Source organism: Dufourea novaeangliae, unplaced genomic scaffold (assembly GCF_001272555.1).
Source record: "Dufourea novaeangliae isolate 0120121106 unplaced genomic scaffold, ASM127255v1 scaffold7, whole genome shotgun sequence".
Lineage (NCBI taxonomy): Eukaryota > Metazoa > Arthropoda > Insecta > Hymenoptera > Halictidae > Dufourea > Dufourea novaeangliae.
Window position 1 is genome coordinate 4,850,926 of NW_015373896.1, and position 21,476 is coordinate 4,872,401.

Here is a 21,476-nt window from a genome sequence, read left to right on the forward strand (position 1 = left end):
TTCTGTAACAAGGATTAATTCCTTTATCATTTGAATTAATGGATGAGGCGGGAAAATGGGGGAAGGTGGGATGGGAAGGCGATTTTCATGAAATTACGATAACGTGCGTGTGCGTTGGATCGAATGGGTTTTGGTTGGAGTAATGTTTTTTCAGCATTTCACACCATTCTCGCTGAATGAAAGTTCACGAACGTGTTTTTAATTTAAGGGAAAAACGAAATATTGGATTATTTATTGGTACATGGAATAGGTAAAAAAAAAAATCGAGTCATGAGTTAAGATTTTCTAGGTCAACAATGATGTATACATAATTGAGGTTGAATTAGTAGTAAGCAAAAATACGCAGTGGAAAAATGATCGTAGGCAAGGTCTATTAAATCGTGATTAAATGTACTCAAGTTAAAGCAAGCAGAATTAACTGATAACTTTTACTGTTAGTAAATGCAAGGCAATATTATCTTTATTGGAGTTTCAGAACGAGGATAATTTTGAATATAGTTACCTGTGGTTAACCACTGCTGCTATACTTGTATTATAAATCAGAGGTAATTGTTAAAAACACGCTGCAGAGATCTCAGAATTCAGTTTCTGCAGTTTCAAATTTACAAAGAAAAATATCAGGTACATGTATATGTTCAGTAAAGTAATCTGTAGCAAAATTGAAGGTTAGACACAATCTGTTTAATGACTGGAGAGTGTCGTGCCACAGTAAGCTTGCAAATCGCGACGAATATCGTTTCCTTGTAGCCGCTTTCAAATAAAATCGTTTCCTATTTCCATCAGGAACAGATCGTCAATTTTTTCACGGGAAACATCGACACTTCTAACGGCAGCGAGGAGAAAGCTTCGTTCAATGGATGCATTACGAGTTATCGTAATTTTTGAAGCGCATATTGAATGAAGTTTATGGGTACTTACACCTGCCCCGTAATGTTCTCTACTACGTAAAGATAAAATCAACCTTAGTAACCTGCACTGGTTTCGCGAAAGTGTTCAATAGAATCATAGTACAGAGCACTAAAAAAATATACTTTTTAGCGGGATTCGAATCTAAACATTTTTTTATCTCGAAACTTTCATGAAACATAATCATCTTATGCATTATAAACTTTCTCTTGAACCGTGTTTGTGATCCCGAAAAAATCTGTAAGTAGCTAATTAATGCACGAATACCAATTAAAATAAAACTCCCATCTAAGACGATCGAAAGATGAACGGTTTTCGACACTTTAACGCTCCGAGAAACAAGAAACATGTTGATAAACTAGTCGTTGCATAAACGTCGGTTATTTTGGCAATAGCCATTGCCTTTAAATCGAAAAATTATGTCCAATTCGGAAGATAACTCTTCCGTTCCCGCGTAACATTCAGGTGGACACTGGCGAAATTTGTTGTATTACGTGATCGATTTCACTCGCAGAAGGTACACAAAATAACATCGTACCCGAAATTGTATCATTTCCTTCTTTCCATATCCAAATCCACTATCAACACTGTCATAACAAAATACTGACCAAATACCATTCCCCAAGGTACACAAATAATAATTACTTCCTCGGTCCTGTTTTTAATATGGTAGTAATTTTATGACTGTCGAATCAACAATCATTAAAATGCTCCCGTGTTGTTTCACGGATAAAAAAAAGAAAGAGAAATTTGGTTGCGTGCTGGGCTCGCGAGGTGTCGAAATACATAAGAAAGGCGGAATTCGTCTCGTCGTTCCGATCAAACGTAACAGAAAACGTTGACACCGCTCGATGACATAATTTCGAGTGTGACTTGCAACGCACGCAACTAGAGCACACCAGTTTATCGCCTATTAATCATTGCATCGGAATCAACCATCATCGTCGTTGGACCAGAACCGGCCGAGTGGAACAGGAAAATCTCATTATGGAGGCTGTCTAACGGCAAGCTGTCCGTACGATTTCCATCCAGCGTCAAACAACGCTACCGCTTAATTGAAAAAAAATTACAGGCCCCTCGTTTTCGTCAGTTGCGAAACGGTCTTTCTTCCGGTCGACAATTAGGCTTATTGTCAATCCTTTCCACGTTTCCCAGGCCAATATTAATGGTAATACAATGGCCGTCGAACGGCGCATTAGAGGATCGTATTCCCAACGTGGTTTCTTCGAAACGTTTTTTTTCTTCTTCTTTTTTTACACCGGTAATCACCGGGACCCAACGCGACTTGGCCCCGAAACGATCGGAACCGTGGAGTTCGCGTACACACGTACACTTTGCCGTGTTAATTGAGTATAAAATTCGTAGGCAAAAATCATCGAAGTCGCAACATCCCGTGTCGCGATCGAGCGTCGCTTGCAACACTCGAAATTTTATTGATTCCAGTTCCTACGGAATAACGACAACCGTTAATCTGTCAAATTTCAAGGTTCTTCGCTTCGCATCGAGAATTGCGTAAATCTTGTTCGGAAATTACATGTGTGAAAAGTTATGGGACAAGAACGTGTTTATCGCATGGGGATAGATAAACATTCCCGCCTCGTAACCCAGATAGGACATGACGCCTTGAAGACGGCTTGAAGGCGCCTTAGAAACCTTGTTAAAATCGAAATCGGTCAGTGGGGTCCTTCCTCTGTAAGAAATATCATTTTTACGAAACATCAGGATTTTTTTGTATGCTCGATTCCTGAAGGACTCGATCACGAAGCGATGACAACAGGGACTATTCGGTTAATGATACGGTCACGATCAACGATACGGAAAATGTTTTGATGCCACGGTTCACTTGTTCAGAATGAAATATGTACTGTGTATGTAATGCATTTAGCTCTGGACACTATGCGCTTTCGGTGGGACACGTCGAATCGGTAAATGCCGGTTTTTCCAATCGATGGTCGGCTTTTTTTTTTTTAGAAAACGAGTTAGTGTTAAGAGCAAGGTAACGATCACGGCGTCCACGGTGTCGCGACAGTGTACGTTGCATCCAACTTTTCTTTTGTCCTTTTTTATTTGTTTTTTATTTTTATTTTTTTTTTTGTGTGTGTGTGTACGCCGCTCGCCCAACCAGTGTTGCAGGAAGTGGTGCAGACTGCATACTTAAAATATCCATCATACAGGGAGAAAGCGTTTCGTAACCCCTGTCTGTATACCTGGCGTGTATCTTGCGTGGCTGGTGCACCCAGTAACAAGGTGAGGCGAGAAGGTATACGTACGACGCAATTCGCGGTGATTTTGAGGAGGTCCAGAGTCACATCGTGATTACGTAAGGGCTACTCGGACTCGGTCCACCTTTTGGGCGAACCATCCGGAGTGTAACCTAAATAGTGAAAGTGGTTCCTGAATGTTTGGTAACATGATCTTTCGATCAAAGGGTTTCAGGTAACGTAACAAAAATGGACAATCCTTTCTTTTCGTTTACTTTCGGATTAATTGGTGCTCGAAACGGAAGAAATTTCTCATGTTGCATGGAATGAAGGAAACATGTAACTGGCAATATTGTAATTGTCCTTACCTCTTAGGTACTCTCATTCGTTGAAAGTCTTACTCCTGGTGACAAGAACAGAGCAAAGTTTTATTAAAAAATGGAGAATATTGTAATGGATAAAATATGAAGTATTTAATGACAAATAAGGGAATGGAGATAAATCACTTACAAACAGATCGAGTAGATGTAAGGAATTGGGATTGTTGCTGCAGGATTTCTTTGTACAATGGAAATGTTGATTTCTCGTATTGGGCCATTGACAATATCGATAAAAAGGAACGCCTGTTAAAACGTTTGCAACGAGATCGTGGGCGTTACGCAAGTCGGGATCCTTTTTCGCGTTTTCGGTACAAGCACGCGGACGTGCAACAATCGACGAAAGGGGACGAGAGTGCAAAAGGACAAAGAAAATAAAATGATGCTGGAGAAGTTGCGACGGTTTGTGTTTTCGATGTGCCTATAATCGTTCCTCGTTTACGTAAGGACCGCTTGCAATTATCCCCTCCCTCCATCGTTCACGAAAAACATTTCTACCTCTTCTTGTCCCGTGAAAGTCCACTCGGTTAGGCCAATTTTGAGGGAAATATGCTTCGGTTAGCGTGCCACGGGAGAAAATGAGGAACGTGGCCGATGAAAGTCAAACATTGGAATCGATCCAATGGGTGGTGCACGGTATGCGGCATAAAAATCATAAACGCCGGCTAATTGTTCAAGGCAAACACGATTTACTGGATCCGGAATTGGAGTCTCGATCAGAAAACGGAATCAGGATCAACCTTGTTACGAGGCTCCTTCCTCTGGCCGAAGACGGTTATATAACAGCGGTTCCGAAGCGGAAGGGAAATTCTGAGCCCGATATTTTATATAGACGGGTCAGTGAGATCGTCTACAACTACATCGATCGTCGTGCATGTTGCGTTTCGCAATGATTATAAGTTTCCACCTGTAAACAATACACTGTTTGTGCGACAAACCATGGACGGTAATTAGATTTATGTAATTGGATCGATTTAATCGTGCTTTAGAGTATTTTTTAATATTTTGGTCTCGTTTCGATAAACGCACGCGTATGAATTTGTCAGGAAGCTATAGACTGCGTAATAATAAATACATTAGAAAAGTGATATGTGTGTAATACAATGGTACAAGGTGTAGAGACATTCATTCAATCATTCTCATTCCACTCCTCTCATTCATTTACTCGTATAAAAAATGTATAATACTTATTATTAACTGTAATACATTTTACGATAACGGAAATGTCTTAAGTAGAATTATAGACAGTCAGTAGTATTTTTTTTTTTTTAATTTGGTTGTAATTGTCGACTGTGGTTTTTGCCAATCCAAAGGTTTACGACGGTACATTGGCCATGGTTGTAGTGTAATTAAAGCGGCCATCACAAATCCGGCACCAAGAATGTACATTGTCTGTGAAAATTGCTGGATAACGTATCCCCATATAAATCCAACAACCTGTGAACATAAATTTGGCATATGAAAACAATTTTTTATTGATGACATGAAGCATAAACACTTTAAATGCAGTGCCTTACACCGAATAATGTTATAATCACTCTGGACAATTTTTCTGCCCCAGCTTGACCTTCATAGTCCTAGAAAAGTTAATAGTATCAATGAAAAAGATACTTTCGTTTAATGTCAAGCAGCTACGTCATTTGACTTTGACAGATGCTAACATAACCTACATAAACATGAGGAAAGCAAAACATTATTTGAAAGGTACTTGTGGTATTAGTAATTTAATATTAATTCAAGGTAAAGTTAGGAAGTTACCATATGCGTTGGAATGGACTTGGCATACTGTATCCACGAACTCATTGTAAACAAACAACACGACGTACCGGCAGCAGTGTATGTATATTATGTGTATACAAACGAACTTCAGTACGGTCGGGGATGCCGGTGCGATACGTTCAAGTTGCTCCGTGTGAATTGTTTTCGGCGCCAGTTTAGATGAATATTTTTTTAAACAGTGAGTTAATTTACATATATGAATTGTGTGGACAGTGAAAGAATATATGTATGTCATATAATTGAATGTCAACTGCCATCAACAGCCATCAACTTCAATTCTTTTCGGTAAGTGTAGTTTACCAGTGGCAAAAATCGCTACAGTAATATACGCGTCGATGAAATAACATTCACGTAAATTTATTCGGAGTAAGTGAAACATTAATGTAATTAGCGGCTAGATTATTTGAAATGTTACAACTTCCGTGGGCTAATTCCGTTGCGCAATTTCTCTGGCTTATCATTTTACAAATAGAATGCACACGTTACGTATATTATGCTTTCTAATGCCTTCAAGTGTGAATTTCTCTATTGAAATTCAGGAGAATCTAACACGAGCATGCATTACGAGCATGTATAATAGAAATTGAATCATAGCACAATATCGAAAGAAAAAGTTTTGAAAAAAAGTAAGTGATAATAATTCGTAGTTTAAATCTTCCGTGTTTGGTAAGATGGCGGTTGACTGGCGGATATTCAAAATTGTTCATCTTCCAATTAAGTAAATCTGTAGGTATCCTTCAATGTCCTACTTATTTTGTTCTTTTTTAATGAGTCTATCCTTTTTCGAATTATATAATATCATCTATGTTGAATCATATTATGTAGGAATGAAAATAATTTTTGTTATGAAAAGTTCGCGCCTTAAATTTCCATCACGTTCCTCTCCCCCTTCCATAATTGCGTGAACTACAGGAAGAGGTTACAATCGAAATTAACATCGTCGTTCGTGCCAGAGATCGTGTCACCGATCGGTTAAACGAAAACTATTAATTAGACACGCTTCGTTTTATTCAAGTGTTGACATATGACCGTGTACTGTCGTCACCGGTTAGAAAACGCGTTTCTAGCGGTACAACGACACGCGACAGTATTCGCCATTCATGCTTTGTAACAGTTGTTCAGAGGCGAAACTGACGCTTTGCGTCTGCTGCTCGGAATTTAAAATAAGATTCAGGCAAAATGTCTCAAGGACGGCGTTGTGTTACGATAATATTGAAATCGAGGGAGAGAATCGTTTGGCAGGAATTACGAAACGTTGAACACGTTTTCTTTTCTTTTAGTGATATTCATTTCGAATGCATAGACAGCTCTTGGTTTTTCTTGTACCTTCAGTTTTAATAATCACATAGTATTAAGGAAGGAATAAGAATAGTGAAATATTGTTTTACGTCCCCTCTCTAGGATATATTTAATACTCAGAGTTCAGTAATGAATATGAATCTATTGATGGTCCTACACTTGACCTTTTTCTTTCTGAACCACTATAATTGTATCAGCTTAAGACAACTGGCTATACATAGCACATAGTGCTTCTTATACATTCTCAATCATGTCATAAATATATGATTTTAAATGCAAGATGATGTACAGAATGTTTTGGTTCTCTTTATATTAAGAAATATTTTCGTGTAACGTATAACAAAACATTATTCAATATAATTATAACTAGCAATCAACTATTTCTTCTTCTTTGATTTAACATTGACATCAGGCTGTGGTTTTTGCCAGTCCAAAGGTTTACGGCGGTACATGGGCCATGGTGGTACTGTGATCAAAGCAGCCATTACAAATCCAGCACCAAGTATGTAAATTGTCTGTGAAAATTGTTGAATAACGTATCCCCATATTAATCCAACTACCTAAAATGTAAATCAGTTGTATAGACACCAATTAATTGACATTATGAAGACAAATTTTTTAAGTATGTAATCTTACTCCAAATAACGTTATAATGACTCGTGACAAATTTTCTACCCGTGCCTGGCCATCATAGTCCTAAAAAAGAGTAATGATTCTTCATAATAATAACTATTTATCAGTATACACAACATCTGTTGTGTTGGAAACCATAACCTTATTGTAAGACGGTTGATGCATATTTAAGTGAAGTATATATCAAATTTAGAATAATTCATAAATTTACCATATGCGTGGGGATGGTTTTGATGTATTGCACCCACGAACTCATTTTAAACAAATAATACTAAAATACCGATAGTTATTACACAGTACTACAGTTCCAACGAGCTACGTACACACACAGGTGTTGACGTTGCTCGCGCAGACGCAACACTTACAGTTTACGTGTAGGTTTCTCCGTGGCGCGAATTTTGATTCTACTAGTTACAACCTAAGCTTCAGTTCGTTAAAGATTAAATTAAGACATATAAATAAAGATACTTACTTTACATTTCTATTTGCAACGTAATCCAATACAACATAACGCGATGGTAGGTAATGCTCAATTCTACATAACAAGTATATAAATATTTAGGTTTATTTTATTACATCTTACAATGTATAAAGTATCATTACATAAATGATAAACATTAGTAAATAATACAGAAATAGAATACTACACATAAATTAAATGAGAATAATATTCTATATTGCAACAATTGTCATAAGAGTAGCTGAAACTAATGTCGTTTATTACGGAACCTCGTTCAGCTACATTTTAAGTACAACAGGCCGATAATAATTTTCCTATACTTCCTATTCCGTCATTGTTCATAAGTATCGACAAATGTCAGTGTTACAATTTGTTCTGATTCTTTGAAATTGTCACATTAAGATCGCATAATTTCGAAATCGTCTAGCAACAAGGTAACATTGCACGTCGCCAATGAATGGAAAACGCGTTTCTAACGGCGCGATGCATGCAACTATGTTAGAAATTCGTATTTCGTAGCGACGTGCAATGACGAGACTGACACGCGCTTCTGCATGCACGGAATCTGAAACGAGACCGAGCCTATGTCGCCAAGGGCAACAGTATCGAATATTTCCTTGGGGAAATTTTATTACTATATAATTCGTTTCATTTAAATGAATGATTATTAAATAAATATTGAACTATTTTTCGCACATGTACATACAAATTCATTCTCATAAGTATTTGCACCGTCGATATAAATTCAATCGCGATGTACTGTTGTGATCTGTGATATCACAATAAACATTATCACGAAATATAATGTCTAAATCTGCACGATATTTTCCGGAACATAGATAGATTCTTTTCTAGAAACGAATAGGTAAATATCTAGAACCGATGTAGACTCTTATGGGATAATTTACAAACTTCTGCCAAGTTCCCAAAACTAACTACCCAGATAGCAGTTGACGGCCCCCTTAAAAACGGCTTAAAAGCGCCTTAGACCTAAAATAGCCCTAAAATGTGCGTCTTCAAGGCGTCATGTGCTATCTGGGTAAGAACCTCATCTTCCTTTATTGATTTAACATTTCAATATCCTGAATGATAGACAATTACCTATTCCGTAAATGCATAAAAATTGCAGTCTAGATCACCTCTACGAAAAAGGGGGAGGTATAGCGTTCAACTGTACATGGAGCATCATAATAACCAGAGTATAGTGCCCTCCGATTAAAATGGCTTCTGATCGGAAGCCATGAACGAACGTTCCCGTTTATTCGTGTTCCTGGATCATCACAGTCGCGCCGTATTTGTAGTGTCCTCGTGGTTCGACGAGCACCACGCGGACGTCGAGGACAGCTCGTTTGTGGATCTTGCAAAATTCACCGCGTCCCCGATGGTGGGGAACACCGCGAACAGGCCGCCTTTGCATTCCGTCAGGTTGCACTTTCTCATCATCTCGTAAACAGGCCCTGCGATACGTTAACAAACCGTGTAAGTACGGTTGCTGTTGAATGCGCCCGACGTTTCGTCGTATCGCGTAAACCGATCGTCGTCTCCCCGCGCTTCCGCTTCCGATCTGTCCACCTCCCCTCTAACCGCTCGAACGATCGGAGGTGGTCTACTCACCGGAACAGCCGGCGACGTACACGGATATATCGGCCTCGGAGTACTCGTCGATCAAATTTCCAACGGTCGTTGCGCCGGCCAGATCTATGTGACTCACCGCGGTGAAATCCAGTATCAGGGTGCGCAGCTATATAATTCAATCACCAGGAAATTAATTCTTTTTTTTTTACGATGTTCCGTTGCGTAATCCAGTCCGTTTGGTCGTGGAAAGATTTACGTTTTGCGCGCAGTTTAAGCAGGCAGTGCCATAGGCGTAGCCAGTTCATCAATCGAAGGATTAGGAGGGGAGTGGGGCAAAATTTATCTTAAGATAAATTTTATAATGGCTACGCCTATGGGCACTGTCAGTGGGAGAGTACGTATTACTATTTGTTCATCCACGCTAGAATTTCTAGAGCAGTCAGAAGGACTGAAGCAAATCAAGGTCTCAGTCAATGGATACAACTTTTACTGCAATATGACGAAAGTAGTTGATTTATAAATTAGAATACTTTCAAAAGATTGTCAGGTTTATCTATCGGATAGAAATAAAAATATGTCCATCGTCGGTAGTGCTAGTGTTAATATAAAGTAACAAGTAGACTGCGAATGTTATGCAAATAGGGAATTTGATATCCTCTAGCCTTCTGGAAAAGTTCGATCATCGACGTAACATTGAATCTTTCACTAGGTAAAAGGTTCGATATCATCTATTACTCTCTAGCACGTCGAAGTTACGGATGTGAAACTAATCAATAATGTTATTCCGTGTTGTTCATTCCGTCTTACGAGACCAGGTCAAAGGACATTTGCCCCGTGAAAGTTTCGTACGATCACCTGAACGAATCGATCGCGAAGCCGCAAACGTGCGTTACGACCTCACCTTTTTAATTTCCTTCAGCTCGTCGTGCTTGAAGCCCACGTCCGGCTCCTTCCGTGGCATCAGCCCAGCAACTTTGTGCACCTCGTCGCGTAATTGTTGCCGACAGGCGAAGTTCAGACTACCGGAGTAGTGAAATATTTTTATTCCCGGTAGCTCGACGGCCTGGAAAAAAGGAACGCAACTTCCGCGTTAAGAAATTCTGCGGTGCTAGACCGGTCCGACCTGAATTGTGACCAGATACATTATTGCATAAAAGAAGCGTGCGAGGAAATTTTTTTCAAGCTAAACGACCTGATGTCCGATGAGAATAAATCACATCCGTTTTTTTTTTAGCTTCGCTATGAAAAGGGAAAGTAATGCCACGTGTCCACTTGATTGTTTTACTTTCGTGAAGTGATTGACAGCAGGCCAAAGAGCAACTCTCCAATTTATGCTATGAATCGACTTGAAAATGCAAGGATAATGTATTACAGTCGTCGTAATTTTCTCATTTATTCTTAAGGGTAGAGTTTATGGGAATCCAATTCTTGAGTTGATAACAGACTAAGAACTGCTGCCTGGACTTGTTTTCGTGTGGGCACGTGGCTTAACAGATAAGAGCAAAACGAAATAAAGGGGCTACTATTACTCCATACGCCTTTATATCTCTTGGTATCCAGATAAAGCTCAGTACCAGGTACTAGAGCGAGCGTGCAGGTGTAAGGACGCACGGCGAACAGAATCAGTTTTCCAATGCAAAGGATGATCCCGATCAACAGTCCGTATTCTACGTCCAGCAGAATCACAGTCATAAACGTCACTCCCCAGATGACCCCGTCTGATTTCTCCAGTCTCCAGAACCTCCTGAACTCTGTCACTTTCTGCAGCATTCCTTTTAGCGCCACCACGATTATGCTGGCTAGAACGCACTGTTTAGACAGGATTTCATTTTTATTCTATATGATCGTTGTTCGTTAGTGTTGGTCTAGCAAATCTGTTATAGATAGACTGTGTGGTTTCACCCCTTAAAGTCGCGTCTCAGCCGATAAAAAAAATACGTATTCTTTATTTTTGACTGCTTAACAGACATACGAAGTTTCATCAAAATCGGAAGGGGGCATTTCCGTGCCTTTCCTTGTAAGACATGTTCGAATTGTATTGAGTGAGAGGCGCACGCAATCGAAACGTAGAAAATAAATGAAAGTAACTCATTGCCCGCTACATATATTCATTATACAATATAAGCTTACGACGTATGTTCACGCAATCAATATGTAAACAGTGTGTACTGTAAAAACAATACGAGCCTTTGTATCAGTTACACGTATCTAACATGAAAGATCTTCGTGTGGTCTTAAGTGATTACTGACTTAATTCAGTTGTTCCTAATTATAACTTACCCGTGGCAGAGGCTCGAAGAACGGACCGATCCACAAAAGCACGCTGATCAAAATTCCGCAGGATACCAAGCTAGCCAGCTGTGTGTGTCCGCCGACTGTCTGCTGGATCAGGGATCTGGACAGCGAAGCTGTGAAGGGCATGCAAGAGAAGAAGGATCCAACTAAATTACCGACGCCCTGCAAAATCATCGAATCACGTTTTTGTTCCTGAATAACATTTTTCTATTATATTCGTCCCTATCAACGATCTGTGAATCGTCGTTCTCCTCGTTTGGACGGTGATTATCGTGGCGGCCGTTAACGCGGCCAAGAAGCCAGCCTTGCTAGATCAAAGCTTTAGTAAACTAGGCCGTGTCTGTGACTAGAATCACAGAATTAGTTTAGATTGCACCGAGTGTCGCGTCTCAGTCAACCGCTACGGGTGTGGATATCAAGTTCAACTTATCGTTAGATGTACGTATGGAAGATGAAAGTAGGTCGAGGCTCGAGGTACAATACCGATTCGCTTGGAATCCTTTTAAGAGGATTCGATTATTCGATTCTTCGTTTCTTGATTTACCTGCGCCATTAATTCCTGGTTGGAGTCCACCTCGTAGCTCAACTTCTGCGCGAATATCAACGCCATAGACATGGATATTGTGTAGGACACCATGGTGATGACGAAACTATCGACCAGAATGTTTGGTACCAAAGATAACGGCGGCAGATTCGGGACTGGCAGGCTGGGGAAGAAAACGAAAGGGATTTTATTAGATTTAGAAAGTTAGTTTTCTCTTGAAATATTGTTCTCCAAGGAATATTGTGTTACCCGACTGGTATGTGACCAACAGTGACAACCCCATAAGCGCCTTCGAGATTCGCGTAGACCGAGAGAACCGTGCCGATCAGGACTGCTATCATTTCGATGGGGATCGGGAGGGGACTTATTTTTGCAAATTTTGGCTGAAAAAATAGAATTGAGTTTGCCGTTACTAATCTACTATAATTATTTTTAGAATTAGAAAAAAGATTCTATTTCAATTCTGTTCCAGGGTGGGGCCTAATTATTCTATAACAATAATAAGATAATAGGAACTAATAGAATTTGGTTTATAGAGACGGTATTATTTTCAGGTGAACCTTCAGAATGTTATTGATGACAAGAATCACGATGGTGACGCCAGAGAGTATGACGGCGACCATATTAACGTCGTAGATGCTGTTGAGGACGTCCACGTAAGTCTGAAACAACCATAAACAATTAAAATATGCATCCTTGTCTCTTCTCCCACCTACAAGAATCCTCCTCTATTATTTACTTCATTATTTCCTACAATAATTACATTACTCGAAACAATTCTACATAAAACCCAACCAAAGGAAACGTTTTCAATAACTCCAACGTTCTCCACTCTCGATTTATCGATCCTCGACGTATTCTCCCTCCAATAATTCCAACCATTCAAGGAAACTGGATTGGATTCTGAGTCAGAGGACTTACGATTTATTACTCTACGCGTGCAACAACCGATGGAAAGTTTTCCGCAGAATTCCATGCGTTCGCTGCGGTTCTTTTGCGACTTTGTTACGCTCGCCTGTCGCCGCGGAGAAATGGCGGCCAGACAGTCGGCGCGCTGTCCGTCCATTAACGAGGGTATTACACGTCGGAAACGACAAACGGAATAATCACTGGCAGTTAGACGGTAGCAACGTCAATCGACTTATTTGGCACGGAGGAAAGTAGACGCGGCTATTAACCACTTTTACTTTTTCATTCTTACGCGAGTTCGATCATTCTTATGATGTCACGGAAACGATGACTGTAAATCTTCATGGAGAACACGGTCAACCCCGGAAAACCATCGATCGAGCTCTTTATTTTTTTACTTTCGACGAGGTAATTCTAATCGATAGATCCGTTACGTGGTTCACGTGATTTCACAGGCAAAGAATTCCTGTCTATTTACGGCTAAAGCAAATTAAACGTTCAATGATTATTCCTTTTTTTTTATCGTTCGAAAGCGATTGTTCAGAATCGAGGTCTCGCGACATGGCTCGTTAATCGTCGCTAGGTGATAGAAATTCGTACGAAAGCGAAATTTCAAGGACCGTATTACGACGTTAATGATCGGTGAAATGTGCATTATCGTCGGGCTACTGGCCGACTTTTCGATGTTACTTCCTGTGCCTGGGTATTTTCTAGGTGTAGACTATTGGTGATAAAGTTAAGTGTTTCTGTGGCGAAATTTCCCGTGATGTTTTAACAGTGGAATTACTGACGGCATTTCTATAGGATCGATAAACGTGACAAACTTTCGAAAATATGCAAATTCGGAGATTAACTAATTTCTTTTCTTTTCATATTGCAATGGAAAGATTTGAAAGATGTGAAAAAACGTATGATTGGAATATTTTAATCATCGTTGTAAGAAAGTACTAATGTGTCATTTTGAATGCTTTGGTACTTCTAGTGTTAATTGTGTTGAAGTCATTTCTGGACGTTTTTGTGAATGGTCCATTTAATGGAATCGAAGTTATTTGTTTGTATTTTGGAACAGACTGAATATACTACTACCTAATGTCAGTTATAGACCTCGGTGAGAAATTCTGAATGAAATTTCTTACGAAATCCTGGAACTTTTGTTATTAATAATGATCTGTTCCTGATAGTTCGCCTCGTGTGATATTTGGCCGACGTTTGTTCAAATATTACTATGAATATTTTTCGCCCCAAAATGACACTGCAGCATTTTAATGGCAGTGGTGCGCGTTGACGACTAGCTACACAGATTTTTCGATCAGTGAGGCGATAAGAAAATAAGAGATGTTTGACTACTCCGACGACGGACGTGTAAACGTTCTTATCGCGTGGCAACATGCAGCCAATTACTTCCTCGAATAACATTTACTGCGGGTAATCCTTCTACTGTTTCTATAGATTATCAATAAAACCTACGTTTGATTATCACACGTGTAACATTTTCAATGAAATTAAAGTTTTGAGATGTTTCTTTTTCGAGAAACGAACGAGAAATATTCATTCGGTTTTGTGTACACAGTTGGTTCGACGTGTTGACTTAATACTCGAGCTTTGACGACTTAATTCCGCGTACATGAATTGCAGTAAACGATGTCTTCACAATTCCATTAAAACTTACGTTTAAAGATTTGGTATTAATCGCAATTAAATTGTCCATGCAAATTCACACTTTTATATCGCAATGCACCGTGAAAGTTTCAAACTCTCTTGGAGTCTTTACTGTATTCCATTTAAGGTCACTTTGTTCTTCCCAATTTCCTAAACAAAAAAAAATCGTTTCATCTGATATCAGTAGACTCACCAGAATCAGTTTGAAAGGACCTTTTCGTGTGGGCAGATTGATCAGTCCTAATAGATCCTTCACCTGCGACGTGAACACCTGCATGGCCGCTGCGGTGGTGAACCCACTAACGAGACTGTCCGAGAGAAGGGTGACGATGATCCCCAACCGCAACACGTACATCGCCAACTGCGATCGAATGAGGTCCAGATAAATCGTATTCCTCTCGGTATGGATTCCAGCGAGGACGAAAAAATCAGGGGGAATAATTACCTGGATCATGGCGACGGTGAACGTGACCGCGGTCGCGACTTCCAACGGTGAATATTGATCGCCACCGGAGGACATTGGTTCGGTTTCTTGGGTAACGTTGCTAGATAAATGTCCTCGGGGGCTGTAAGTCGTGACCACTTTTCCGGTCATCATACAGATGAGCGCGAATGTGCCTTGACACGGGAAAAATCATGATAATTATGGTGTCAAGGAAGAAACGATGAATCACTGCGTGATTCGCATTACTCGAAGTGTTCCAGTTACGTCTTCAACATTGTGTATACATAATATAAAGTATACACACTACTGTATATAAATAATACACAGTAAAAAGTGTTAAATTAAATTGAAGTCGCAGACATCGAAACATTCCCAATGAGCTTCTATGCATTCTCAACTTTAAAGTTTATAATTATTCGCAGTTGTTTCGTGTATCGTTTTTCACAGCAACATGTTTGTTAGCACACATTAAGAATCTCTTCCGTTATCTGCTTAACGATCCGAGTACTCGGGCGCTCAAATATTTGTTAGGAAGTAGTTCCCGTTCCGAAGACGCCTCGTACAAATACGTATGGAGGAGTAATCACAGGCGCCACCACGCGTTAACGTACGATGCGTGGATCGGGACATTAAATATCAATTTTGTCCGCCGGATGACTATTAGAAAGCGAAGTCGAAAACGAAAGTTGGAAATGTCGCGTAGAAATGAACGGAGATCCGTGGATCGTAAAAAAAAAGAAAAGAAGTCGGACCATTTCCGTACATATGTCTTACAGACTTCTATATGTATACAGGGTGGGGCATTTAAATAGGAACACCTAAAAATTCTACAGGATAAAGTTGCATTGCCTTAAGGGGCTAATCCATTAATGGAAAACATTTTTCCCAGGCAAAATGATGTTTTGCTTTTGGCGGCAAAAATGGTTTTTTCAAGATCACCCATGTTATTTTACGTATATGCACATAATTTTTCCTATTATATTTTATAGCCTACATTATTATTCATTTATCTATGTATAATAGTATGACCTTGAAATGACTTTGAGCTCTAAAAATTTTTAATTTACTTATACAAAATTTACTCTACAAAGTTTAAATTCACTTATGTAATTTTGCCCACCATCTGGATCATCTCTTGAAACCATTTAAATTACGTAAAAAATGTTTCTCGTACGATCACAAATAGAGAAGATATTTAGGTGGCCTGTTTTAAAAGGAACACCCTGTATAGAAGTCTGTGGGTGATACAGTAATTGCGGAGTCGTTGAATCATACGGGCGACTTACCCATTGAATTGTGCCTGGACGTTCCGAGGAAGAGGTAAACGAGAACGGGGAAGAAAGCCATGTAAATGCCGACTATCGGCGGCACGTTGCCCAATATCGCGTACGCCATTCCTGGGGAGCAGAGCGTTCCGATGCAAACGATATTGACCCTTCTGATTGACGAAAGTCGCGATTAAAGGGAACAGCCGTGGAAAGCTACAATTGACGAGAATTGACGAGGCCGCGTTTGAATTGGAAATACTGTTTCGTTAACCCATTAGAACCCAACGTTGTTGCATTCACGCAACACTTCACTCGGAATTATTTTTTCCGGTGAATTTACATTGCATTGCATTCTGTTTTTCGTGTTACATTTATGAACGAGGATTTCGAAGATTTGGTTGATATTTTATTCGTCAATATTTCTTCTTCCACTTAGATCCCACGATAAAATTGTAGTATTTATAGCACTATGATGAAATAAATTTTTATTATAAATTGATGAAACACTTCCAATGGTAGATGTAGCTTTTCGAAATGATTTGGACATTGAATAACCGTATCTTGTAATGCATGGTAGTTGTCAAATGTTCGTACCTTGGGGAATATGCATCACCGCGACAGTAATTCCAGCGATGATGTCGCCCAGTGTGTCGTGTTTCCAATCGTATTTCGATAACCAGCCGATCAGCGGTATAGAATTTTTCAGAATCGACAGAGGCTTGATTTTCTTGCATTTCGATGAAATCTTCTGTAAAACTGTACCATTTATTGATATTTTTAAATTCTTATGGATTCTTCGTGTCAATACTGGAACGATCATATTTTTTTGTGTAGAAATGGTGAACATTAAATTAAATCCCCTATGTGATAGATTTTAGATTGTTTGACTCGGAACAAGATACAGACTTAATATCATTTTTACACTATTATAATAACTAAACAACTTAGAATGAAATAATTTTTACCATTAGAAAGAGTGAAAAATTTGATACGAGAAGCATATAAAATATCAGTTTCTTAAAAAAGTGGACTTAATACACTTTGGGATCCAGATATACATAGGGATATCCCAATTAGTTCACAAATACGTAACTGCTGTCTAACACTCCGGATTCACCGAAATGACCTACATTTCCCCACATCTGTCACTGCAATTGCAAAGTCAACGAATTTTTTTTGCTAATCAACCAAAGACGACTGTTGTTTACAGTAGATAAGCGATACTCGCCGTTCTTAATACACGATTTACAAACCTGTTAACACGTTCGCCGTCAGTATGAATTGGAATTTACCGAAAACAAACCGTGATGTACCAGACAAGAAGGTACTTACGTGCCTCCTTGGGTTTCACGTAGTTGCACAGGTGATTTAGCTCGTCCTGCTGATAGACCGGCCGTCTGACTGTTAATTCCGGCGTGGTCGCCGACATCTCGTCGCTTAAATAGTCTGTGAACAGTTCGTACATTTATAATTTAATTTTCCTCCGTGATTTCGCTGTTTAATAATCACCTAACAAATGTAACAATGATGTACATTACTGCTCGTAAGTATTACGACACCTGGTCTGGGCGAAGAAAATGTGATGATTCGAAACAATTATATAATTCAAAATTTCTATACTGTCATCATGTTTTTTGAGAAATTCGTATAATTATTCCATTCCAATGAAAAATTTGTGTTTGATAGCATGAAGGGATTAATTAAAGAAAGCGTACACATCGGTTTAAAAAAATAAATATAACATTTATTTAAAAAAAAAACAGAAATATAATCTAAGAGAAAATAAACGGTCGACGTTTTATGACTCTTTCGCCATTTCTTTTCAGTCATACACTATCAGCCAAAAGTTCGGAATCACTCGTTAACACTCGATGAAATATTGCATGTAACGCTAATTAATTTCAATTTCCACAGAGATTAAATATAATCTTCCAAAGTTTAATTACAGAAACACTCGATATTTAATCTGGCTAGAATGAATGAAAACTATTGAGTCGAGTGGCAAGCAATATTCCTATACAGACGTCAATCAGTTATCGTTCAGTGTTTTCCAACTCGATCGACAATCACTCAAGTTCAATAACAACGGAGTACGTTAATCTCGCGTATGAATAATTCCAGGCAGATATAAGTATCGAATATTACAATCATTCCAAGCTCTTTCTGGAAAATTCCTAAAGTGACATAGAAATTGAAGGGGAGTAAACCTTTTCCTAACTGTATACTCTGTCTAATAGGGGGATCTACAAAGATTCCTCGTTGAGTGTTCGAAGGCTCCTCGGCACTGAATATTAAAGATATCATAAACTAATGGCCATATGCGGCTGAAACAAATATCATTGGCTTCAGAATTTCAAACTTTATCACTGTGCTAAACCTCGTTAAAAACTTAACATTACACCTGGGGATCTCTTCTTGTCGGTGCCGAGAAGCACTCATCGAGGATTTACTGTACTGTACTTCTAAAACCAATATATCTAACACAATCACTGTCGTGCGTTGTTCATCAGTTTCTGTCATCTAATACAAACTCAAATGTCAATCGAAACTCAGTCGAAGTAAACTCCGTGGTGATTAACCCTTTAACGCCCAGTGTGACGTAGGCAGACGTCACATCTAGAAAAATCATATTTCCAGGTTTTTCTTTCGTGGAAATAAACCTGAGGTTCACGTATTGGGACAATCTTTAAGTTAACTAATTGCAAACGATAATTTTTTCCCCCGTAAGGAGTGCCTAACCGTTAAAAGTTAACGCCACGATAATAGGCCACAAATGATAGGATAATACTGGAGGTGATTTTAAAGAATTCTGTGAACTTTATTAAAAATGTACCAAAAGGTTCTTATAATATGCTAAATTCCACCACAGAATGACAAATGGTAAACACATACCGGTCGTGCAGCTATTGTGTTCGCTATTTTTTATTCACAAAATTCCAAACAAAATATTTTTCTTGGAAATATCATAAGGTCCTTACTGTTACATTTGTAATAAAAGTTCATAAATCTCTTGAAAAGTACCTCGATAAGTATCCTATCATTTTTACCCCCTACAGGGTTAATCGATCGGTATCGTTCCGGCGACGATATTTTCAATGTCGATCGTTCGTAAAACAGAACAAAAAAAAAAATGAAAGAAAAAAACCTGTCATGGTGGCGAAACAGTGCTCCACGATGCCGTGGGATCGTCACACGGAGGTTGATAATATACTACGTGTCGATGGCTGCGAGCAGACCAGGGGAGGAGAGGAAGATCGAGAACGGATCAACGTCGCGCGCGCGAGGAGTGATAACGCGAGTCGTTTCTATCGCGTACTAACGAATCGAACGTAAACCGGAGTGAACGTACCCGTTGGCCACCGATTGCATTTTCCATTGGGTACTCGGTCACGTGTCACTAATCGGGGATGCCGGGGCAGCCGAATAAACGAACCGATGTTTGCGTTGCCGCGTCTATGGGATCGGTACCGTGGCGATCCACCGATCGGTTAATCGTGCTGATGTAACAGTGTCAATAGACAACACGAAGGTTGTTGCCGTAACTGTTTCGTAACTAAATTGCTCCCGTGGAAGGTGATATTTTGATGCGCTACGATGTTCAACGCGACGTTCGGCCTGACTGCGGAACCAGATCGAGCACTTGTCGGAAGTGGGAAAGTACTGTTGGGATCGAAAAAGTATCAGGATTGGTAGAATGAAACGTAACTTATTAATTCTGTCGTCGAAAATTATTTCGAACCCCCTCAAAGTAACCCACTGCAAAATAAAATGTTTTCGAATGATGCTTTACTTTCGAGGAAATCAAACTTGAAAAGTTCGATACACGGGCGGTGGAATAGGAGTTGGCTAACGCGTCTGTTCACTGCAGGCTGATTCTACTTATTGCCAGAAGTACACGGGAGTCACATGAATTTTGTAAATTCAAATTTTCTCGAAAATGGAGCTTTAAATGATAAAATATTATTCTTCTTTTTCGACTTATTTTTGCATGCTGAATCACGTCAGGCTGATTGTACCACGATTTCGGGAACACAGTGCATAATTAACACGGTGATTATACGGGAGAAAATTAGTTTATCTTTATCTATTGTCAGGATGTTTGCTCTGGTTTGTCCATCGAAATGTATCATACAGTCGAGCTCGCGGAACGCTGATAACATTAATGTATGCAAATGTTCATTGATTTATGACTAAATTGCGGATGTTTATGGAAATATCGATTTTTGTGGACTAGTTCAGAAAGATTAGAACACAATAGAAATTTAATAGTCTTATGACCGGTTCTAGAAGAATCATTTAAATTTTAATTATTCATTTAAATTTAAGTATTCGTTTAAATTTCAAGGTCACTTTCAACGACCTCGAAGTATGAACTGTCGAAACTTGTGGCCGGGTCGATCATGACCCCTAGACATATTGCGCAATTTTAGTTAGTCGATCTATTATAAACAATTTGGCGACTCACCGGTGACCCGGCCATAGGAGCACTAGGATTAATCCTCCGCGGGTGGACTTTTATTTTTACCTGTATAAACGTAACTTTTAAAAAGCCTCTCCTCTGAAACGTATATTTTTTAAGTTGTGCCACTATCACTGTATGTGCCACTGCCACTATCACTATAATTGATGTAATAGTATGTTCAATAACCTCGAATATTATGACGTTGAGAAGTCCTTGAATTTCAGCACTCGCATTGAAAGTACGAAGCAAGATTGTTAGCACTTTTAATTGTATTCCATGTGAATATGTACAATGTATTTATAAACTACTCGTTTACTATTATTGTTGCCATACTTATGATCTAACAACAAAACGAAAAGTTACTGTTTATTTTAAAAATATTAACTTATAGACTCACACTAACTGAATATTCTCTGATCGGTTCACTGAGCACCTTGAAAATTTTGGAATTATCTCAAACCTGTCGTATGCATTATTTCGTCGTGTCGTGAATATTTCGCAAGTGCAAATATTCATTTGTCTATTGTAATTCACTTCTCAGTGTTTCTCAGTTCTCATTCGATTAACAATCATCTCAAAGAGATACACGATTAATTCACCAGAAATAGATTACATTCATTCTACTTAACTATTTCTACTGAACAATAACAACAGCGAGCCTTAA

The 21,476-nt window shown here is 39.0% G+C and overlaps 3 protein-coding genes across 3 annotated transcripts; all 3 read right to left on the bottom strand.

Moving 5' to 3' along the window:
- Positions 1 to 4,688: 4,688 nt before the first annotated feature.
- LOC107191944 lies at positions 4,689 to 5,498 on the bottom strand. The gene is made up of 4 exons (XM_015581099.1): positions 5,243 to 5,498; positions 5,146 to 5,150; positions 5,002 to 5,061; positions 4,689 to 4,921 (listed from the first exon to the last, which is right to left on the bottom strand). The coding sequence occupies exons 1-4, from the start codon at positions 5,496 to 5,498 to the stop codon at positions 4,733 to 4,735; spliced, it is 510 nt and encodes a 169-aa protein (XP_015436585.1). The 3' UTR covers positions 4,689 to 4,732.
- Positions 5,499 to 6,923: 1,425 nt separating this feature from the next.
- LOC107192593 (signal peptidase complex subunit 1-like) lies at positions 6,924 to 7,522 on the bottom strand. Its single transcript, XM_015581891.1, has 3 exons — positions 7,407 to 7,522; positions 7,199 to 7,258; positions 6,924 to 7,122 (listed from the first exon to the last, which is right to left on the bottom strand). The coding sequence occupies exons 1-3, from the start codon at positions 7,449 to 7,451 to the stop codon at positions 6,940 to 6,942; spliced, it is 288 nt and encodes a 95-aa protein (XP_015437377.1). The 5' UTR covers positions 7,452 to 7,522; the 3' UTR covers positions 6,924 to 6,939.
- A 1,352-nt stretch (positions 7,523 to 8,874) lies between these two features.
- Positions 8,875 to 17,815, bottom strand: LOC107191953 (solute carrier family 26 member 10-like). Its single transcript, XM_015581110.1, has 13 exons — positions 17,683 to 17,815; positions 16,945 to 17,106; positions 16,369 to 16,479; positions 15,083 to 15,255; positions 14,831 to 14,998; positions 12,630 to 12,731; positions 12,319 to 12,452; positions 12,070 to 12,232; positions 11,511 to 11,687; positions 10,767 to 11,039; positions 10,132 to 10,293; positions 9,270 to 9,396; positions 8,875 to 9,112 (listed from the first exon to the last, which is right to left on the bottom strand). The coding sequence occupies exons 1-13, from the start codon at positions 17,813 to 17,815 to the stop codon at positions 8,934 to 8,936; spliced, it is 2,064 nt and encodes a 687-aa protein (XP_015436596.1). The 3' UTR covers positions 8,875 to 8,933.
- Between the last annotated feature and the right edge of the window lie 3,661 nt (positions 17,816 to 21,476).

Bases quoted from the DNA above. Each gene is read 5' to 3' on its own strand.
- LOC107191944 (XM_015581099.1), bottom strand. From the start codon at position 5,498: ATGACATACATATATTCTTTCACTGTCCACACAATTCATATATGTAAA. The intron at 4,922-5,001 runs GTAAGGCACTGC...TTATGTTCACAG, and splicing joins TGATTATAACATTATTCGGT to GTTGTTGGATTTATATGGGG.
- LOC107191953 (XM_015581110.1), bottom strand. From the start codon at position 17,815: ATGTACGAACTGTTCACAGACTATTTAAGCGACGAGATGTCGGCGACC. The intron at 16,480-16,944 runs GTACGAACATTT...TCTGCTCCCCAG, and splicing joins GGTGATGCATATTCCCCAAG to GAATGGCGTACGCGATATTG. The intron at 9,113-9,269 runs GTGAGTAGACCA...AACGTATCGCAG, and splicing joins GTACGTCGCCGGCTGTTCCG to GGCCTGTTTACGAGATGATG.
- LOC107192593 (XM_015581891.1), bottom strand. From the start codon at position 7,451: ATGAGTTCGTGGGTGCAATACATCAAAACCATCCCCACGCATATG. The intron at 7,259-7,406 runs GTAAATTTATGA...ACTCTTTTTTAG, and splicing joins AAACCATCCCCACGCATATG to GACTATGATGGCCAGGCACG. The intron at 7,123-7,198 runs GTAAGATTACAT...TTTACATTTTAG, and splicing joins TCATTATAACGTTATTTGGA to GTAGTTGGATTAATATGGGG.